Source organism: Cotesia typhae, unplaced genomic scaffold, assembly GCF_013202065.1.
Source record: "Cotesia typhae breed Kobodo isofemale line unplaced genomic scaffold, CoteBio_Ctyphae contig_20, whole genome shotgun sequence".
Taxonomy (NCBI): Eukaryota; Metazoa; Arthropoda; class Insecta; order Hymenoptera; family Braconidae; genus Cotesia; species Cotesia typhae.
In genome coordinates, this window is record NW_027423725.1 from 2,579,002 (window position 1) to 2,597,495 (window position 18,494).

The following is an 18,494-nucleotide window of genomic DNA, read 5'->3' on the forward strand; positions in this document are numbered from 1 at the left end:
TCTATGACGTCTGCAGCTCTTTGTCTGTCTTTTACTGTTCACTATCAAAATTTGTTCGCTATCCATTTATTTATTTTGAAAAGAATTTATTAATAATGTACCTTTAAGTTAGCCCTCCTATCGCATGTTTTTAATATTTTGGTTGCAATTTAGGTTATTAAACCTCTGTTTTTGATTGTTCATGTATATTTAACATTTGTTCCTATTTCAAATTGTTTAGTTGTTGTTTTATTAACATTTTTAATTAGCTGAATGTATGTATTCTAAATATTCGCACCGCGCATGCGTCAACTTTACGTATATAGACTTTTTGCGTGGTCTTTTGAAAATTATAGTGACAAGCACATTTCATGTGTAAAAAATTAAAAAATCTACAAGTGTAATTTTTTAGGAATCACCTTTTAATTAATTTAAATAATTAAAAAAAAATTGTTGGTCGTCAGCCAATGTCAATGTCATTAAGTAAATAAATAAATAACTAATAAATATTAATTTCATTTTAAATTTCTTAAAAAATTTCGAAACAATGGTTAATTAATGCATGTATATTTTTATTAACTAACTAACGATATAATGAAAAAAATATTTTGAAATTAAAAAAAAAACTCTGGGGTGCTAACTTTAGTGAGCTGGAGTATATAATTCACGGAGCTTAGATAGAAGGAGCTCGAACGGCATAGGTCATTTGGTATAAAATGTGTCCTCAAAAACAGCAGCAAATAACATGTACCTATTTTCACCACCAGAGTAGCGCAACGATCACTACAATCTCTGTGACGTCACAAAAAGCCGTTAAGATTTTATGAAGTATGTAAACATAAACAAATGTAAAATTAAGTTTGCTTGGACAGTGCTGTTAAAGTGTGAAAATAATTGATAAAATAATTTAAGAAAATGGTCAAAAAGTGTTCAGTTAAAAATTGCTTAAGTGGCTCAACTGCTGAAAGAAAACGAAACGTTGAATTAAACCGTCGTCAAACGACTTTATTTCAAGTACCCAAGGTAATATAACCAATAAGTTCAATCCATTTTATTATAAGTTAATAATATATAATTTAAATTAAGTAATAATAAGAGTTAATTAATGTATATTCTGTGATTTTTCAATAAAGAGTCGAGTTTTATTTTGTAATCACTAGTTTATAAAATCAAAAATTACGGGAATTATAATCAATAATTAATAGAATGAAAGTTGAGGATAAATAAGATATAAAATTTTTAAAAGTTATAATTGATTAAAGACATCACAGTTATTTATTTATTTAAATTTTTTTTTTTTTTTCAAACAAATTTCTATGAGTGTGGCTATTAGCATTTACCCGTGCTAGCATTTTTCCCCTGTTTTTGCTAACACTTCAAACTTTAAAGTATAAAAAAAAAAAAAAGAGAAATTGCACATTTTTTTGATTCAGCGTAATAGATGCGTACTAATATCTGAATAATCGTTGGAAATATAATTTTTTTTTCTTAAATTAGTGTCCCGATGCATTAAAAAATTGGAACTTGGCATTGTCACAACATCTTCTTCATAAAAACTTTGTCTGTGAATTGCATTTTAAAGATGATGATATCATTAGAACATTTGACAGAATAAACTTGCCAAATGGTGAGGTTTTTGATTTACCAAAAGAAAGATTCCACTTAAAGGCAGGTGCAATTCCTGTACAGGCAAATATGATCTTAGACCACCATGATGCACGTGTATTAGATTCTTCAAATACAAATCCTTTACCTATGCAAATAGTTTCGGAGGAAGTGGTTATAAACGAAGAACTTGATACTGGCTGTTCTGCCGGAAAACATATGGAAGAGAACAGCAACATAAGTGACAATTTTTCCGATTGTCGCCAACAAATGTATAGTTCAAGTATCGTAAATGAAATAATTGAAGATACAACAAGTCATACTGGAGATCTTGAGTTGGAATGGCAAATATTATGCGAAGAAAATTATCGTCCTGCAGCTTTTGATGACAATCCTGGAACGTTTTCGTTAACTACAATATTGCAAGCACTGAAAGATCAAGGTTTACCACAAAATTGGTGTTGGTCAAAACAATCAGAACCACAAAAACTTTTAATTCTATATTACATAGATAGTTTTTTGAAAAAACTAAAATTAGAAGTTAAAATTAGTAATAATCTAATTATTCAGGTACTTAGACTTTAGTATATTATCGGCCGGAAATATAAATTTTATATTTCAATTTTTATCATTTATTATTTAGATAACTGTTATGGAAACAGGGGTGACTGTTAATTACAATTATTCATTAACATCAGTAATACATTTTTTTAATATGCTCCAAGAAATTGAAAAATCGCAGTTTTGCAGTGGTGCTGGAGTGAACAACGGAAGGTTTTTATTATCTTCATTTCCTTGTGAAGTAATGAATAAAATGAATTACGAATTTTATCTTTTTTGTAGGTGTTCAACCAGGTGTGATGGTATTTTACAATCACCCGAAAAATATAAAAGATTTATGAAAATGAATCGATGTTTCAGTTGTCGATCCTTACGAAAAAGATTGTTAATGTCGTCAAAACGAAAAAACAACGATATAACGAAACGTTACATTACGATTAAACGTAAACTGCATGTAAAACAAAAAAATTTACATCGTCTGAAGAAAAAGGTAATATTGGTTTTATAATGTAATTGCTGTTATACTATTTGTTGTTCTACAGAATCATCAATTGAAGGAAAAGATGGAACAATTAAAACACCAGTGTGCTGTAATCAAAGATAGTGTTATTGAAGAAGAAATCGCGGATCTCCCAGAAGCCCAAAAACAAGCAGTTCGTGCTTGTTTTCAAGCTGCTAAAGTCAAAAATTCGAAACAACGACGTTATACTATTGAGTGGGTATATGAGTGTCTAATGATTAGAATTAAAGGTCCTGCGGTTTATGATAAATTGCGTGAACGTCAAATATTACCATTACCTTGTAAGGACACACTAAACAGATACATAAACAAATTAGATAGCGCTTTTGGTTTTCCGAAAGCTATATTTGACACTCTCCGTTTGAAGGCATCGCGAATGGAAAGTTATGACAAAAGGGGTATAATTTATTTTACGTGACACGTGGTAAACTTTGCGATACTAACAATTTTTCTACAGTTGGTTACTAACAATCAATGCAAAGACAATATAACAATTGCTTCTTCGAAACATTACGTTAAACTATACGTGAATATGAGCTGTTGAGCTTTATTAGCGTTATAAATTATCCACTTTTTATTTCTATTATTTTTCAAAAAGCATTTGTTACAGTAATACAATTATGACATACACAACAATGATACACATTGTGTCATTTTTACATTTACAAAGAAATTGCGTAGTACTAAATTTCGAATAATTTACATAGGCTTAATATCATTTTTGCTAATATGCTTATTAATACGTAGATAATGCATTATTAACATAGCTTAATTAGAAATAAATTACTTTTGCTTACAATTTTTTAATACAAGTACTCCAAGCATTTTATTACACTAACTTTCATCTTCGTGTTTTCGCAGGTACCTTATTAATTGACGAAATCGCTTTAAGCGAAGCTGTAAAATTAAATACTAAAACTATGGAGTTTAATGGCTTCGTCAATTTAGGCAGTTACACGCCACAAAACTTAATAAACGAGAGAGCTGATCATGCACTAGTTTTTATGTACCAACCCTTCCGTGGTACATGGGTCCAAGTGTTGGGATATTTTTAAGCAAAAGTGCAGTGACGAAAGACGTTCTGCATAAATTAATCATAGACTGCATCATCCAGTTAGAGAAAGCTGGAATGCAAGTAGATGTTGTCACCTCGGATGGTGCTCAGTGGAACCGCGGAGCGTGGAAAATTTTGGTATCGAAGACCAAAAATTCAGTTGTACGCATCCTTATGATACATCTAGACAACTATGGTTTATGTCAGACTTTCCTCATTTGCTGAAGTGTTTCCGAACCAAAATTCTTGAGGGACCTTCGTTTTGGGTAAGAAGTTAAATATATATGTTTATAATTTTGTAAATAGTATGTAAATTGACGATGCGTAATATTTAGTAAGAAAAAATATCATGTTTGGTATGAAAAATTGTTCTCATTACGGTAATTAAATAGCTTAATACATTTTTAGACCCCTGATGGGATTGTGAAAAAAATCCATTGGGAAGTTTTATTGCAACACGAGCTTCAATATAGACCTAACTTGAAAGTTTCGTACAAATTAACACCTGAACATATACACCCCGAAGGATATCAAAAAATGAATGTTCGTTTAGCGGAAGAAGTAAGTAAACTTTAATCTTTAATCTTTAACTTTTTATCTGATTCTTTTATTTTCATGAAAAATTAATATTAGTTGAAACAGTTGCCTTGTAAAATACAGATTCCGCCATTGGTCTCTTTATTCATTCATTGGTAGTTCAGCTTTTTTCATAATTATCGCGAATTTGGTATTCCATTTACGTTCACTATACTAACTTAATAATAATTTCGGAAGAAAACTAAGAGGCCGGAAATGCCTATTTTTTTTTTCTTCGGATTTGAATATATAAATTCGTATAATATTTGTTTTTTAAATCAATCAGACCGTCTATTCAGCGTGAAAACAAGAATATGCGGTTTGGTCATTCTTTAAATTGCAATAATCTCGCATTAGGGATAGTTAATCAATTTCAAATTTAAAGGGTTAGTGCATTTCAATATCCTTATTAAGTATACAAAAGTTTAGAATTTTCCGACATTACTATTTCCGAAGAACGACTACCTCACTGAAAAATCAAAATTTAATTTCAACAGAAATTGCAATTTTTTATTCTTTTAGTTATTCTCTAAACCATTAAGAGTTGCTATGATGACTTGGCAAAACGATTGCACCGAACTGCAAGATTGTGGACCCACTATCAAATTTATGGAAAGAGTAGATAATTTGATAAAGACGATGAGTTCTCGCACTCCTGAATCTGCTTTACGTTCTAATGACGAATGTCCAATGAGACAGGTATTGTATTATTTTCAATAAAGTAGAAATAATTGATTATTTCAGTTAAAGACCAAGTGGAAATGAAATCGGTATATCACAGCTAACGGCGCATAAAACGAATATCAATACCTTCGAAAGTTTTTTTCTCCATCACAATATTTATCAGAAGGAGTAAGTAAACAATATAAAATTGAAGAGAGAGGAGAGTCACACTTCTACACACATCTATTCACAGTTCAGATACTCCATGTTCTTCATTCGGCAATAACAATAACAAATAATAACAAACAATTTTGTAGTATGTTGATTCCCAATATTTAGTAAAAAAATAATTAATATTTTATGCATCATACATCTTTTACTAAATCTAAGACAAAACATTTCTTATAATTTGAGTTAGTAATGCTTTGCCGCGCTGTTTTCTTATGTATTGTTATGAATTTCATTTTTCGTTATGAATTTAAAATTAATAATCACATGTACATATGTAATAACCATTCACTTCAAATTATTTCATTGCATGAACATTTTCCAATTCACCAACACTTCTTGATATAGTTCTATTTTTACGCTGTAGATTATCAAAGAATTTGACAAATATTTGAGAGAATGGGAAGCTGAAGCTGTTGATAACAAAAACAAATGTCGCAAGAAGAAAAATCAAAATGTAGAAAGTGATGACAGTATTGAAAAACATTTTTTCTCGCTATTACCAAAAGCACGCTAACAGGATTGAAGATTACTTTAGGAGGGACACTTGAACTATTGGATTTTTGACTGAAAAATGTAATTTTGACTATTTAATGACTGCCCGTCTTAATCAAGACAAGTTAGAAGTAAGTACAATGAAGATTTAATTGTATACAGTCACTTCTCGAAATATCATACTCTCATAGAGTCTCCCTGGTTTAAAAACTGATTGAAAAGAATTGAAAAGTGATCACTCCATGCAAACTGTATATCTATATATACAATCAAAAGAATTAAAATTATTGAAAAAATTTGAATTTCATCATTTTTAATTCTTTTCAATCAATATTTTTAAACGGCTCTATAGCTTTCATAAATTTTTTAAATTTCTCATTTGTTCATACTTTATAGCAATTTTTTGGGATCGTAAGGAGTGCTTGTGGGTGTAATGAACATCCAGATCCTATCATATTTGGACAAGTATTCAGATTACTCTGCTCCTATTCTTTAGTTACGCCACCAAAAGGATCAAATGTAACTGCCGTTGAACTTTTGCAATCATTGATGGAGACAAAAGAATCACTGATGCTAATTCAAGATAAAAAATCAAAGTGGCTACAGAAATTAGATTCTATAATTGACAATGGATTTATTGAAGAAGACGATATTTACCGAAGAAAAAGCGTCGCAGTGAGTCATTTTGAGAATTTAGTTGATACGAGTGAAGATGACACTGACGTCACGTCTGCCACCAATGATTCATCAAAGTCAAGGACTATGAATTTTCTTGAAAAAGGAGTGTAGCTAAAAACCTTTTGAGAGTTTAGTTGACTCTAGTGAAGATGAAAACAATAATGTTAATTTGGATTCTGCTATTGCTGATGGATTACAGGCTAATGATCCTCATGAACATCATGACTACGATGTTGTTAGTACAAGCGAGTTTGTTGTGTCGTATATTGCTGGTTACGTTGCCAGAAAAATGCAGCGATTTTCTCGGTGTCATCTTTGCTTGGCGAGTCTAGAGTCTGATAAATCTTCTCATAGAGATCGAGTCATTGATCTAATGAGTGAACAATGTATACGTCCAAGTAATAATCTATATTCTTTGATCCAGCAATTGGAAAATATTGTATTGACTGTTGTTGGGACAAAGACAGTTAGGTTTGATACGATGAATTGTATTTTAGATAAAGTCGCAGAAGAAAAATCACTACCTTTCGTTGGTTGCCAAGAACATCAATTCACGTTGATGAAAAAATATTAAATTACTTTATAACTATTAGAGGTCATTTCTTAGCTAATCATATTAATAAGAATTATAAGCAAAAAGTATTAAAAATAAAAAATTACGTAAAATTTCAAAATTAGTATAAGTTGTGCTTATCGGAGTTTTAAAAGATTTTTACAAATGTTCGTCAAACTTAACAATTTTATAATGATAACTTTTATAGTTATTAATTATTTTTATGCAGAGTTTTTATGTAAAAAAAAAAAAACATTTAAGTAACAATATATATTTTTTAATAGATGTTTACGTTTATTATTTGATTTTTATCTTTATAGAAATTATTTTTTCATATTTCACTTCTATGCCTGCTAATTATAAACAGACCAAGGAATTCATCGTTAATACTATTTTTGGTATTTTATAATTATAAGGCTTCTTTTAGAAAATAAATTTAATAATTTTAAATCTATTCAACAGGTCCTTCTCTTAATATGTTCAGTTTTTTATATGAAATAATTTATTATTTACTCAAAAATTTTAAAATAATTAAGTCATTATAAAAGTAACAATTTAGTTAAAAATTAAATGTGCCGTTAACTTGTTATTTCAATATTATTTTCGAATTCTTAATTATTTATTGGAAAATCTGTAAACATTGGAGTTGTAGGTTAAGTATAGCTTACTCCTCGTTATACTTATACTCTTAACCGCTAAATTCAAAAACTGGATTGCAGCAGTAGCAGCGCACTCTGTAATGAAACTTTATTTTCTCTACTTTTCGTGGACACTTCTGATACTATACGTTCGAGCTCCTTCTATCTAAGCTCCGTGATATAATTTCTAGAGAACTGCCATCTTAAATTAATGCAGCTTCAAAACTTAACATCGTTTAGCTTATAAGAATTAGCGTCAGCATGAAATCGCACTTCAAAAGTAAAGTAACATATTGAACTTTCAGCGAGAAAGTATAAAATTCAAATTATCAATTCCTTCAATCTCAAAAAATGTAGAAATTTTGTTATGTTTTTATACAAATTAAATTTTTGTAGTTGATTATTAGATTTTCAATACAAACTAAGAAGTACACACGACTCAGTCATTAAGTTTTTCATTGCCACTAGATACTATGAGAAAAAAAAAACTTTCATTTTCTTATTAGGATTTTAGCTCTAAAATTAAAAAACAAACGACCTTCCATACGATTATAGCTCTGTCCGGGATATTTGATTTATTTGTGACTTTTTAATTTTGCGCGGGAACATCACAAATTTTAAATAAAAAATGTTAAAATTACTTCACGAATACAAAATTATCAAAACAAACTATGAAACAACTTTATATATGTATGTTTGTAAACATAAAACATATTTTTCTTATTAAATTTCATTTAGTAACTAGACTAAATAGACGACGAAGTAACATTGTTTGAATTTTACTTTCATCCGATAAGCCAGCTGTTCAGGATGTAGGCAATTTTCATTGGACGCTGTACACATTCTATGATTTCTTAGTCGTTGCCTGTAGGTGGCATTGTTACTCAATTGAGCGGGTTTCAAACATCGATAATCGTTAGATAATACGTATTTTTATTATGCGTTCAATTCATTGTATTGTTTACTAACAATATCATAATTACAATGACATTAATAATAATTATAATAATAGTTATCATACTAAAAGTTATTATATCGGTAATCATAAATCGATGTTAAATATAATAATATTAATAATAATAATATCTATCATCATTGTTATTACTAAAATAATCATTGTTATTATTAAATTAATGTGTATAAGAGTATTAAATCTAAATTAACACTTTTTTTAATTCGAAAAATGTGAAAATTATTATATATATATATATATATATATATATATATATATATATATATATATATATAAAATGTGAATTCCCATTGATACTTTAGTTTATCCACAGATTCGATAGAATCTGGCGCGAAGTTCCGTTCAAAAATTCCGTTGTAAACGGAGCGCCATTAATATCAAAATATTAATTTATATTTACTTCAATGATATTAATTAATTAATTAATTAATTAATAGTTGATTATAACAATTAATCTACTCGAAATTACTAAAAATAATCAGCACAAACTATAGCAACGGAAAAATTTAGATCTTGAATTTTTTTTTATGTAAAAAGTGACATGCCACAGACTACATAACACGAGAATGTATGGTAAGCCTCCACTAGATTGGAGACTACATCCGAAAAAAGATATTTTACAGCTTGCATCAACACCCGCCAGGGTGCACTAGAATCACTTTTATATAAACTGTAGGTTCAAGAAGATAGTTCGATATGAAAAATGCGGCCAACGGGAGATTTTAGTTGGTACTGTAAAAAACTAAACTCCATTGAAGACTTTGAAGGGACTGGCATGTTGATAAACTAAGATGATATGCTTGCCAATATGCTCTTATTTATTTATATTGAACTTTCAGCGGGAAAATATTACATTTAAAACATCGATTGTTTTGTTATTTTCTTAAACAATTAAAGCTCTTATTTAATTATTTGATTTCCAATACAAACTAAAACGTCCATGTGATTTAGGGCCAGTTTTTAAATCAACCCCGGGCTTAAGTATTTTATAATTGTAAATATTTCTATATATATTTATAATATTCATAATGATAAGACACTTAAACCTGCACAGAAAGAAAGAAAATCTTGAGTCAAGCGTAAATTTTTTTAAATCAAGAAAATCTTAAGGAAGATTGAAAATTTCTTGAATGAAGTTAAAATTTTTGGAACGAAGTTAAATTTCTTTAAGCCAAGAAAATTTCTTCTTGCTCCAAAATAACTTCGGTCTTCCTTATAATTTTCTTAGTTCAAGAAATTTTTTTTTTCTATGTGGGGTTAAAAAACTAGCCCTTAGTCATATTAAGTTTTTTAATGCTACTAGCTAATATAATAAAAAAAAATTTTTAGATTTTTTATTCGGATTTGAGCTCTAAAATTAGTAACCAACAACCATTTATATGATTATATCATTTCCCGCAATATTTTATTTATTTGTGACTTTTTAATTTTGTGCGGGAATATCACAAATTTCAAATAAAAAATGTTAAAATTACTTTATGAATACAAATTTCTAGAAAAATCCATCAAACGACTTTACATGAGTATGTTTTTAAAAATATTTTTCTTACCAAATTTAATTTATAGACTAGATTAAATACATATGAAAATCAACATTGTTTGAGTTTTACTATCTTCGGGCAAGCCAGCAGTTCAAGATTTAGGCTATTCCCATTGGATGGTGTACATATTCTATCATTTTGTAGTCGTTGCCTATAGGTGGCATTGTTAGTCAATCGAGTAAGTTTCAAATAATTGTAATCTTTCAGTGAAAAGACTTATAACTATGCGCATGGTGCATTGTGTCATTTACTAGCTACGACATCATAATAACAATAACAATGATACACTGATAGAAGAATTTTTTTGTATTTAACAAGATTTGTTAATATTTAATAAATAATTTATTAGAAGATAGGTCCTTAACAAATATGTATTAACAGTTAATAAATCATTTATTAGCAGCTATTTTTTTGTCCTAACCAAATATTTATTACTATTTAACAAACGATTTATTAATATATAAAAAATGATTTATTAACATTTAAAAAATGATTTATTACTATTTAATAAATCATTTATTAGTATTTACACACTGGATTATTAATATTTAAAAAATTCCTCACAAATGTGTTTCAATGTTTTATTTTAATTGTAAAAATTACAGAGAATTAGATATTTAATGAAATAAATGAAAAATGAAATTAAAGGATACAACTAATAAAAAGAGAAATTACAATAAGAAGTTTACAAGCGAAGTATTAGAAAAGTTTACAATTTATTTTTTTATTGCAACCATACATTTAAAATCAAAGTAACTACTGTATAATAATCGATAAATTGGTACTTATATACAAGTCAAATCAAACTCCTTTGAGATATTACATGATAATCATCTGATGTTACATGAATTTTTAATGGTTTAAAATATTTATCGAAAGTTATAGGTACCAAATTTTCTGGATCGTTTATTTTTGGTAATATTATTATTATTACCATAATAATTATTTTTATTCTTTAATTATTGTGAATTGAAATTTTCTTTAAATTCGGGAAGTGATTGGTTTTACCCCGTTTTGCGAAAATCGATTTTTCATCAGATCTCGACGTTTTGAGGTCCTAGGAAGTGGTCCTGATTATTCTCGCGATTGTTCCGTGCGGCTGTATTTACGGATGTGTGTGTGTGTGTGTGTGTGTGTGTGTGTGTGTGTGTGTGTGTGTGTGTGTGTGTGTGTGTGTGTGTGTGTGTGTGTGTGTGTGTGTGTGTGTGTGTGTGTGTGTGTGTGTGTATGTAAGCCTGTTATAACTTTTGGACGGTTTAACCGATCGGATCGAGATAGGTGGCAATCCGAGGAGTATCATTGCTATTAAATTATGTGAAAATATGCATTGATTCGGTTTGCTAGATTTTGAGAAATCTCAAAAATAAAATTTTCAGAAAAAGGTTTTTTTTGGATAACTTTTAAACAGCTTTATTGATCAACTCCGAAAACTATTCTGCTCTCAACCTTGAAAAACTACGTCGATCGCCGCTAATCAGCTCAAAATCTCTTAATTCGTTCGAGAGATATCGGGAACTAACAAAAACCGAAAAAAGTATGTTTTTTACATAACTCCGACATTTCACTTCGAATTGTTTTTGATGAAAGAATAATTTTCAAAACTCAAGAAACCGCGTTGATCGCCGTCAAGCACGTGAAAATCGGTTGATTGGTTCCAGAGATATCTTCGTCGAAATATTTGGGAATAAGTGTTTTTTTAACATCGATATTTTTTTGAATTACTTTTGAATAGCTCAATTGATCAATTCCAAACACTGAATAGCTTTTAACACAAAAAAACCACGTCGATCACGGCAAAGCCGATCAAATTCGGTAAATTCGTTCGCGAGATATCATGAACGAAAGAAAACCAAAAAATGAGTTTTTTCGGAATTACTCCGAAATTCCTGATTTGATCTATCCAAAATTTTAGCTTCTTTATGACTCTGAAAACCCCGCATTGAATGCAACCCACCGCGTGAAAATCGGTTGGTTTATCCAAAAGTTATTGCGGATTGAAAATTCATACAATAGTGTTTTATGAAACTTTCATCCGACTTTTAATGTCGAAAAGCTCTAACGTATAGAAAAGCTATCTCTTTGAGCTCGGAGAGCTTAAAATAACACATAAATTGTATTTTCGAGCTCGAAGAGCTTAGGAACATCATTAGTGCAATCTGATGTGCCTAGGAATGGAATCAGCGGGAAGTTGCAGGGGTGGCCTTCAGGGTCAACCGTTTTCCTAATTCTTTTTAATGCTACTAGATAATGGGAGAATAACAATACTTTAATTTTCTTATCAACGATTGATCTACAGAATTAAGCAACTGACGACCATTTGTATGATTATAGCTTATGAATAATTTATAAATATCAATTTATAAATTTTATTCTATCACAATTGTAAATGGTTTTGTTTCACTGTTACGATAAAAATTATCTCATGATACTGAAATTTACCTACATCCGGAAATTTTCATTAAAAAAATATTTAGTTTAATCTTTCAGAAATATTTTTGTTAGTAAGTTAATTAATCGACTTTTAATGATACTTTTGTCTACGCACGTGATTCATGAGGTGGCGCTAAAATTTATTTATAATAACCAGAGACTTAGCAAGTTAAATAATAGACCCTTAATAACACTGTTGTCCACGCACGTGTTTCATGAGGTGGCGCTAAAATTAATAAGAACCAGAAAGTTAGTAAGTTAATTAATCAAACCCATAATGACACTTTTGTCCACGCGGGTGTTGCATGAGGTGGCGCTAACAAAAATAGCAGTTAGGGAGCATCTTAAGAAATTTTGAGGAAACCCTTTTAACATAATAGTGCACACAGTTAATTTACATTTATATCTACTTATATCATTGCGCTTCAGTCGAATATTCTGTTTCGTGGTCATTATTAGTTTTGTGCTCATTACAATATAATTGACACGTAAGTACGTTAGTGAACAATTTTTTTTTATTAAAATAAAAGTAATTAATAATTTATTATTAAAATAAAAGTAATTAATAATTTATTATTAAAATAAAAGTAATTAATAATATTTATAATGTGTTGTGCTAGAGTTTATATTTATATAAAATAAAAAATAATTATACCAAGTGAAAAACCAAGTTATCATTCAATGTCAACATTAATATTTTGTTAACATTTGTTAATAATCAACATTATTAATATTATCATTAATAACTTTTCAGATTATATCATTTCATCAACAATGGTGGACAACAACCAACAACTCCCGCTTTCCCGTAAGTTTGATATTTTTTTAACATTTTTTCCTGGTTTTTCGGATCTAAAATCATATTAATATTATTAATTATTATCACTAATTAACAGTATAAATTGTTAATTACACTGAGGTTATCAGACATCACAAATTTTTATAAAATTTTACGGCAATCAAATTATTATTATAAAAAAGTTCCACACGTGAAAATTGAAAAAAATTATAGTGCAAATTTTGAAAAAAATTTTTTTTATTTTTATTGGTTCGTTATAAGAATTAAAAAAATTGACAGTTATCAGCTTACGTTAGTATCATGAAAATGTAAATTCAATTTTTCAGAAAGTAATGTTCTCAGCCAGGCTATGAGAAACGTTCAGCAGGCGCTGAACGATTTCAATCAATTGTCCCGACAGCATGGAATACACTACAGACTGCCCTTTGATCAGGCGCATTTATACGTCTTTTATCCACCTCCACCTCCACCCCCACCTCCACAAGTATTAGCAGGTCAAAACGAGTTGCCTCAAGGGCAAGTTCCTGGTGAACAAGCTCTTATTGTTCAACCTGCAGGTGTTAGAGCTGGCGGTGTTCCTGCTGCTGATGATCAAGCTGGTGGCGGTCCTGCTGCAGATGGTCGGACTGCTGATGATCAAGTTCTTGGTGAACAAGGCCCACATCATCAGGGTCAGGGTGCAGTCTCACAGCCTCGAAATGTCGGTGGGCAGGCCCATTATGGACACGGTTCACAGAACCACGCCCACAGAGGACACGCCCCGCAAAATCAGAGAACATGGAATGGTCCACCACCATTTCCTCAAAGACTAGCCGATGGAGTGCAAGTTCCCGGGATCCAAGTCCCTCGAGGACCAGCTCCTGGTGGTAACTAAGAACAAGTCCCACAGAGGCAAGTTATTCGAGAGGTGCAACAAGTCCCTCCGGAAGACTTACCTCAACGACGAGCACCAGAACTGGGATTGGTCGAGTATCCTTTATTCGAGCCTGGTTTTCCAACGTCATCAGGTCAGTATAATTAATTATCATTAATTATATAAATTTGATTAGTTTATTATTTACATCTTATCAACAAAATTGACTACTTTTTTCTGTTTTATAGTCCGATCCGCTCGTTACATGGCTGGGGGACGTGGACACAAGAATAAAAAAGGTCGTGGAAGAGGTCGTGGAAAAGGTCGTGGAAGAGGTCGCGAAAAGGGTAGCGTGGTCAACATTTTTATGCAATAACATTTGCATACACAAGACAATTAGCTTGATTTGAGAGAAAAATTCTACAACTTGAAAAATTATTTTAGAGAGCTCCATCGTCTATATTTTGTCAAACTAAGAAGTTTTTCTTGGTTTAATAAAATTTTCCTGATTAAAAAAAGTATTGAGAACAATAGAAACGGAATTAAAAAGAATTCGATTTATCATAAAAGTAATTCTTTTCAAGGAAAATTTTATTAAACCAAGAAAAACTTCTTAGTCTGACAAAATATAGACGATGGAGCTCTCTAAAATAATTTTTCAAGTTGTAGAATTTTTCTCTCAAATGAAGTTAATTATTCTCATTATATTCATTATTTATATTACTCAATTATATCTCTTAAATTACGTTCTGACTCATTGTAGTACATTTTATATAATTTTTATATATAAATAAATTTTGTACGAGTTTTATATCAAATTAAATAAATAATTGATGAAGTTGTTATGTCCAAGGGCTTTTTTAGAGCGGTAGCGTAAACGGTGGAGGTTTGGACTAACAGTTTAAAGAATACGCAACGGAGGTTTTAATTCCGTTGTTTTAATTATTTATGTGGGACGCTTTCGAGATACGAACTTACCACGCCTTCATTTGAGACTGACGGATTTTTATGTGAATAGATGTACTTACTCTCTGCAGGAATTTTGATTGTTACTGGATCCGTGATTCTGGGGCTGCTGTTAGCGCCTTTTCCTGACTTGGGCCCTGTGATTGGTCCTTGCAGCGGATGGATTAGGATGGAATTGGGCTGCTTATATTACGGGCTTCTTATTTCGTGAAATGAACTGATTTAAAACTGATTTCACTTTTATTTAGATTTATTTTTATAAACGTTAAAACTTACACTTTCACAAATTGATTTTTATGTAATTTAATTTAATGAATTTTAATAATTTGATTGAGCTAACGTCCTCCAGTCCCCCGTAGGGTAAAGTGCGCAAATTTAGCTTTTTAGAGATATTTTATTTAAACTTATTATATTGCCCGGATTCTCGCCTAAGTGCAGAGCAAATTAGAACTTTGAGATTCCGGTTCTTTAGGGTTGTATTTAATAACTAATACGTGGCCTGCCGGTTGAACCGAGTCTGAACTCGTCTTAAGTGCAGCGCAAATTAAGATAAGGGACTTTTACAAGGCACGGGCCCGTCAACTAAACGCGGAAGTCGAATTAATTGAGCAAAGACAAGGCGTTGGCTGTTAATCGCCTTTTTAAATACTCGCGGTGCTGAGATTGCAGAAGTCCCCGCTAGTCAACCAGCAGTCGCGTAGCTTTTATTTTATTGTGGCTTTCGCGCATGGAGAAGTCTTCCATCTGCGCGGGTGATTTAAATTTAAAGAAAAATTTTTTTGGGGTGGACATAACAAAGTTTAATTTTTTATTGTAAATAATTATGAATGTTATAAATTATAATTATATCTAAAGAAAATAATAAATTAAAATTTGACCCTTAGTGTAAAGAAAAAAAAAAACTGACCAGTAATTTAAATTTTGCGCTCTCATTCTAACCAATAAAGTATCAGAGTTAATTTTTTGATGCGGCTATAAATTTATTTCCCAAGCGTCACAAGTGTCCCAAGTTGACATTTTGGTGGATTTTATTCAACAAGAAGTAGAAAAATTAATAATTGTCAACTAAAATTCAACAACATATTACCAAAAATATTTTTGTGCCGCTTGGGTTTGTGTCATAGTGTGATGTTTATAGATGCATCTAGCAGGTGACACGACTTGTCAGCAAAGTGTGAATTTAATTAGTGAAAATTGTTTAATTTAAAATGTTTAAGTTTTATGTTGTAGAATATTTATTATATATAGGATATTTTTTTAAATAAACCGAACTAAATATCATTGATTTTTTATAGTATCACCGTTATTGACCATTATTTGAAAAAAATTTTATTAAATTATTGTATTTAACTAATGTTAGCTATTCGGACGCTATCACCGTTGTTAGTCGTAGGCTCTTTTTTGGAAGCTTTATTTTATTTGATTTTGAAATTTGTTTGAGACTTAATTAAAAAAATAAACTTTTTAAAATAACATTTATTGTCGCCTACCTCTGAGGAGTGTTAATTCTTTCGAATTGCCGCTCAATTTGTCAGTAGTGACATCTAGGCGCTTCTACTGAGATCCGATTGATTGACTAGCGTAGTTTCTCATGAAAATTTGTCAATGTCGAATAATGTTTCAAAAAAACATAATTGGGATTTTCTGATATCCACCTTCTTTTTTATTAATTGCACTCAGTGATATTTATAGCTTTACTAACGTACCAATTATACGATAAATGCTCTGAAGATATTTGTTATATTAGGAAGATATGTAAATAAAGACAGCATCGTTGTTTATCAAACACCCTTCAAATTTTGTAATTTTACCAGAAATTTGAATGAAATGCTATGCACGCACCGTAATTTTTTCAATGGTAAATCGTGTCCCATTTTTTTTTAATTCCAACTCTTGACTAACTTCAAGCATTTATATATTTTTATTTTATAGATAACCTGAAAAATTTTATTGTAATGTTTATTAGTCTATGTTTTTATGCATCAAAATTGGAAATGAAAATATAAGTTACAATTATAAACATTTATAATTATTATATATGTAACAAGAGTAATCTACAGATTCGGTAGAATCTGGCGCCAAGTTCCGTTCAAAAATTCCGTTCTAAACGGAGCGCCAGACTACCGAATGTGGTTTTTACCGTAAGCAGAACGATATTTTTACGTTGTAAAATTTTATTAATTCTACAGAACTTTTTTTTCTCCAATATTACTTTATAATTATACATTATATGTTACATTATCAATATTAATTGATAATGGTCATTGAAAATAATAAATTCTATTTAAAATTAATTAAATTCTCTAGCACAAACTATAGCGACCCAGATTTTTAGATTTTGACTTTTTTCTTATGGAGAAAGTGACATGCCACAGACAAAATAATTCGAGAATGTATGGTAACTCTCCACTAGATGGGAGACTACAGTTAAAAAAAAAAGTTATGAGCTTGCGTCGATGCTCACTAGGGCTCGTCAATGTTACTCTAACACAAACTGTAGTTAGAAAGTTCGAAATCGAAAATAAAAGAAATAGTAACAATCATCAATATTACAAAAACCATGGAAATTTATTTTACGATTTTTTAAAATATAAATATTATGATTGATAATTTGCCTATCAATCTAAACTAAAGGATATACTTGATGGAATTTTATTAATGCTTATTAGTTACTCTATGACATATAAAAGTTTAACGTGATTTTATTGTTACAATTGTTTGTGGACTAATTTTCCGCGGCAAAAGTACATAATTTGAATTGAAAATTTTTTCAATCACATAAAATGTTGAAATTTTTTTTTAAAAATAAAATCTCTAGAATTTACTATCTATCAACTTTACATATAAATTTTTTTAAATTAACTTTTTTGTAAATTAAGTATTATTTATTAACTAGAGTCAATATCTACAAGAGCTCACATTGTTTGGGTTTAGTTTCTATGTAATAGTCAGCTGATCATTGCCTAAGTAATTCTGGTCGAGTGTTTTACAGATATAGGTGGCACTGCTATACTGCGACCGAACTGCGCGGACATTCAAAACGACAATATTCTGTACATAATGCTTATATTCTTTATGAGTTTGGTAAATCGTATTATTTACTAACCACAGTATGATAATAACAATAATCAATAGTAATAATCATCACGACAATAATAACAATAAAAATAAAGATAATTTCGATAATTATTATAATATTAAGAATAAATTAATGATCATACTAATGATAACGATAATAATTTTGATTAGTGTTATTATTCTACTACATAATTAGGTATTGTGGTATTAGATTTAGATTAACAATTTCCTAAATTATAAAAAACATAGAAGTTTTTTCTACGATTTTATAAAATATAAATATTATGATTGATAATTCAAATCT

At 29.8% G+C, this 18,494-nt stretch overlaps 4 protein-coding genes across 6 annotated transcripts; all 4 read left to right on the top strand.

Moving 5' to 3' along the window:
• The first annotated feature begins 635 nt into the window (after nucleotides 1–635).
• LOC141538193 (uncharacterized) lies at nucleotides 636–3,735 on the top strand. Of its 2 annotated transcripts, none has more exons than XM_074259551.1 (6): nucleotides 636–1,002; nucleotides 1,477–2,154; nucleotides 2,228–2,358; nucleotides 2,428–2,635; nucleotides 2,688–3,063; nucleotides 3,527–3,735. In XM_074259551.1, the coding sequence occupies exons 1-6, from the start codon at nucleotides 895–897 to the stop codon at nucleotides 3,718–3,720; spliced, it is 1,695 nt and encodes a 564-aa protein (XP_074115652.1). In that variant the 5' UTR covers nucleotides 636–894; the 3' UTR covers nucleotides 3,721–3,735. The 2 variants fall into 2 exon arrangements, with proteins under 2 accessions (XP_074115652.1, XP_074115653.1); XM_074259552.1 differs by having other exon boundaries at nucleotides 638–1,002; nucleotides 2,688–2,860; nucleotides 3,527–3,694.
• A 100-nt stretch (nucleotides 3,736–3,835) lies between these two features.
• Nucleotides 3,836–5,691, top strand: LOC141538194 (uncharacterized). Of its 2 annotated transcripts, none has more exons than XM_074259554.1 (4): nucleotides 3,836–3,985; nucleotides 4,128–4,280; nucleotides 4,818–5,274; nucleotides 5,554–5,691. In XM_074259554.1, the coding sequence occupies exons 1-3, from the start codon at nucleotides 3,920–3,922 to the stop codon at nucleotides 5,013–5,015; spliced, it is 417 nt and encodes a 138-aa protein (XP_074115655.1). In that variant the 5' UTR covers nucleotides 3,836–3,919; the 3' UTR covers nucleotides 5,016–5,274; nucleotides 5,554–5,691. The 2 variants fall into 2 exon arrangements, with proteins under 2 accessions (XP_074115655.1, XP_074115654.1); XM_074259553.1 differs by having other exon boundaries at nucleotides 4,818–5,147; nucleotides 5,554–5,678.
• A 61-nt stretch (nucleotides 5,692–5,752) lies between these two features.
• LOC141538060 (uncharacterized) lies at nucleotides 5,753–6,924 on the top strand. The gene is made up of 2 exons (XM_074259326.1): nucleotides 5,753–5,812; nucleotides 6,078–6,924. Exons 1-2 carry the CDS (start codon nucleotides 5,780–5,782, stop codon nucleotides 6,468–6,470), a joined length of 426 nt encoding a protein of 141 aa, XP_074115427.1. The 5' UTR covers nucleotides 5,753–5,779; the 3' UTR covers nucleotides 6,471–6,924.
• A 6,694-nt stretch (nucleotides 6,925–13,618) lies between these two features.
• LOC141538316 (uncharacterized) lies at nucleotides 13,619–14,556 on the top strand. The gene is made up of 2 exons (XM_074259699.1): nucleotides 13,619–14,300; nucleotides 14,395–14,556. Exon 1 carries the CDS (start codon nucleotides 13,643–13,645, stop codon nucleotides 14,165–14,167), a length of 525 nt encoding a protein of 174 aa, XP_074115800.1. The 5' UTR covers nucleotides 13,619–13,642; the 3' UTR covers nucleotides 14,168–14,300; nucleotides 14,395–14,556.
• Nucleotides 14,557–18,494: the final 3,938 nt, after the last annotated feature.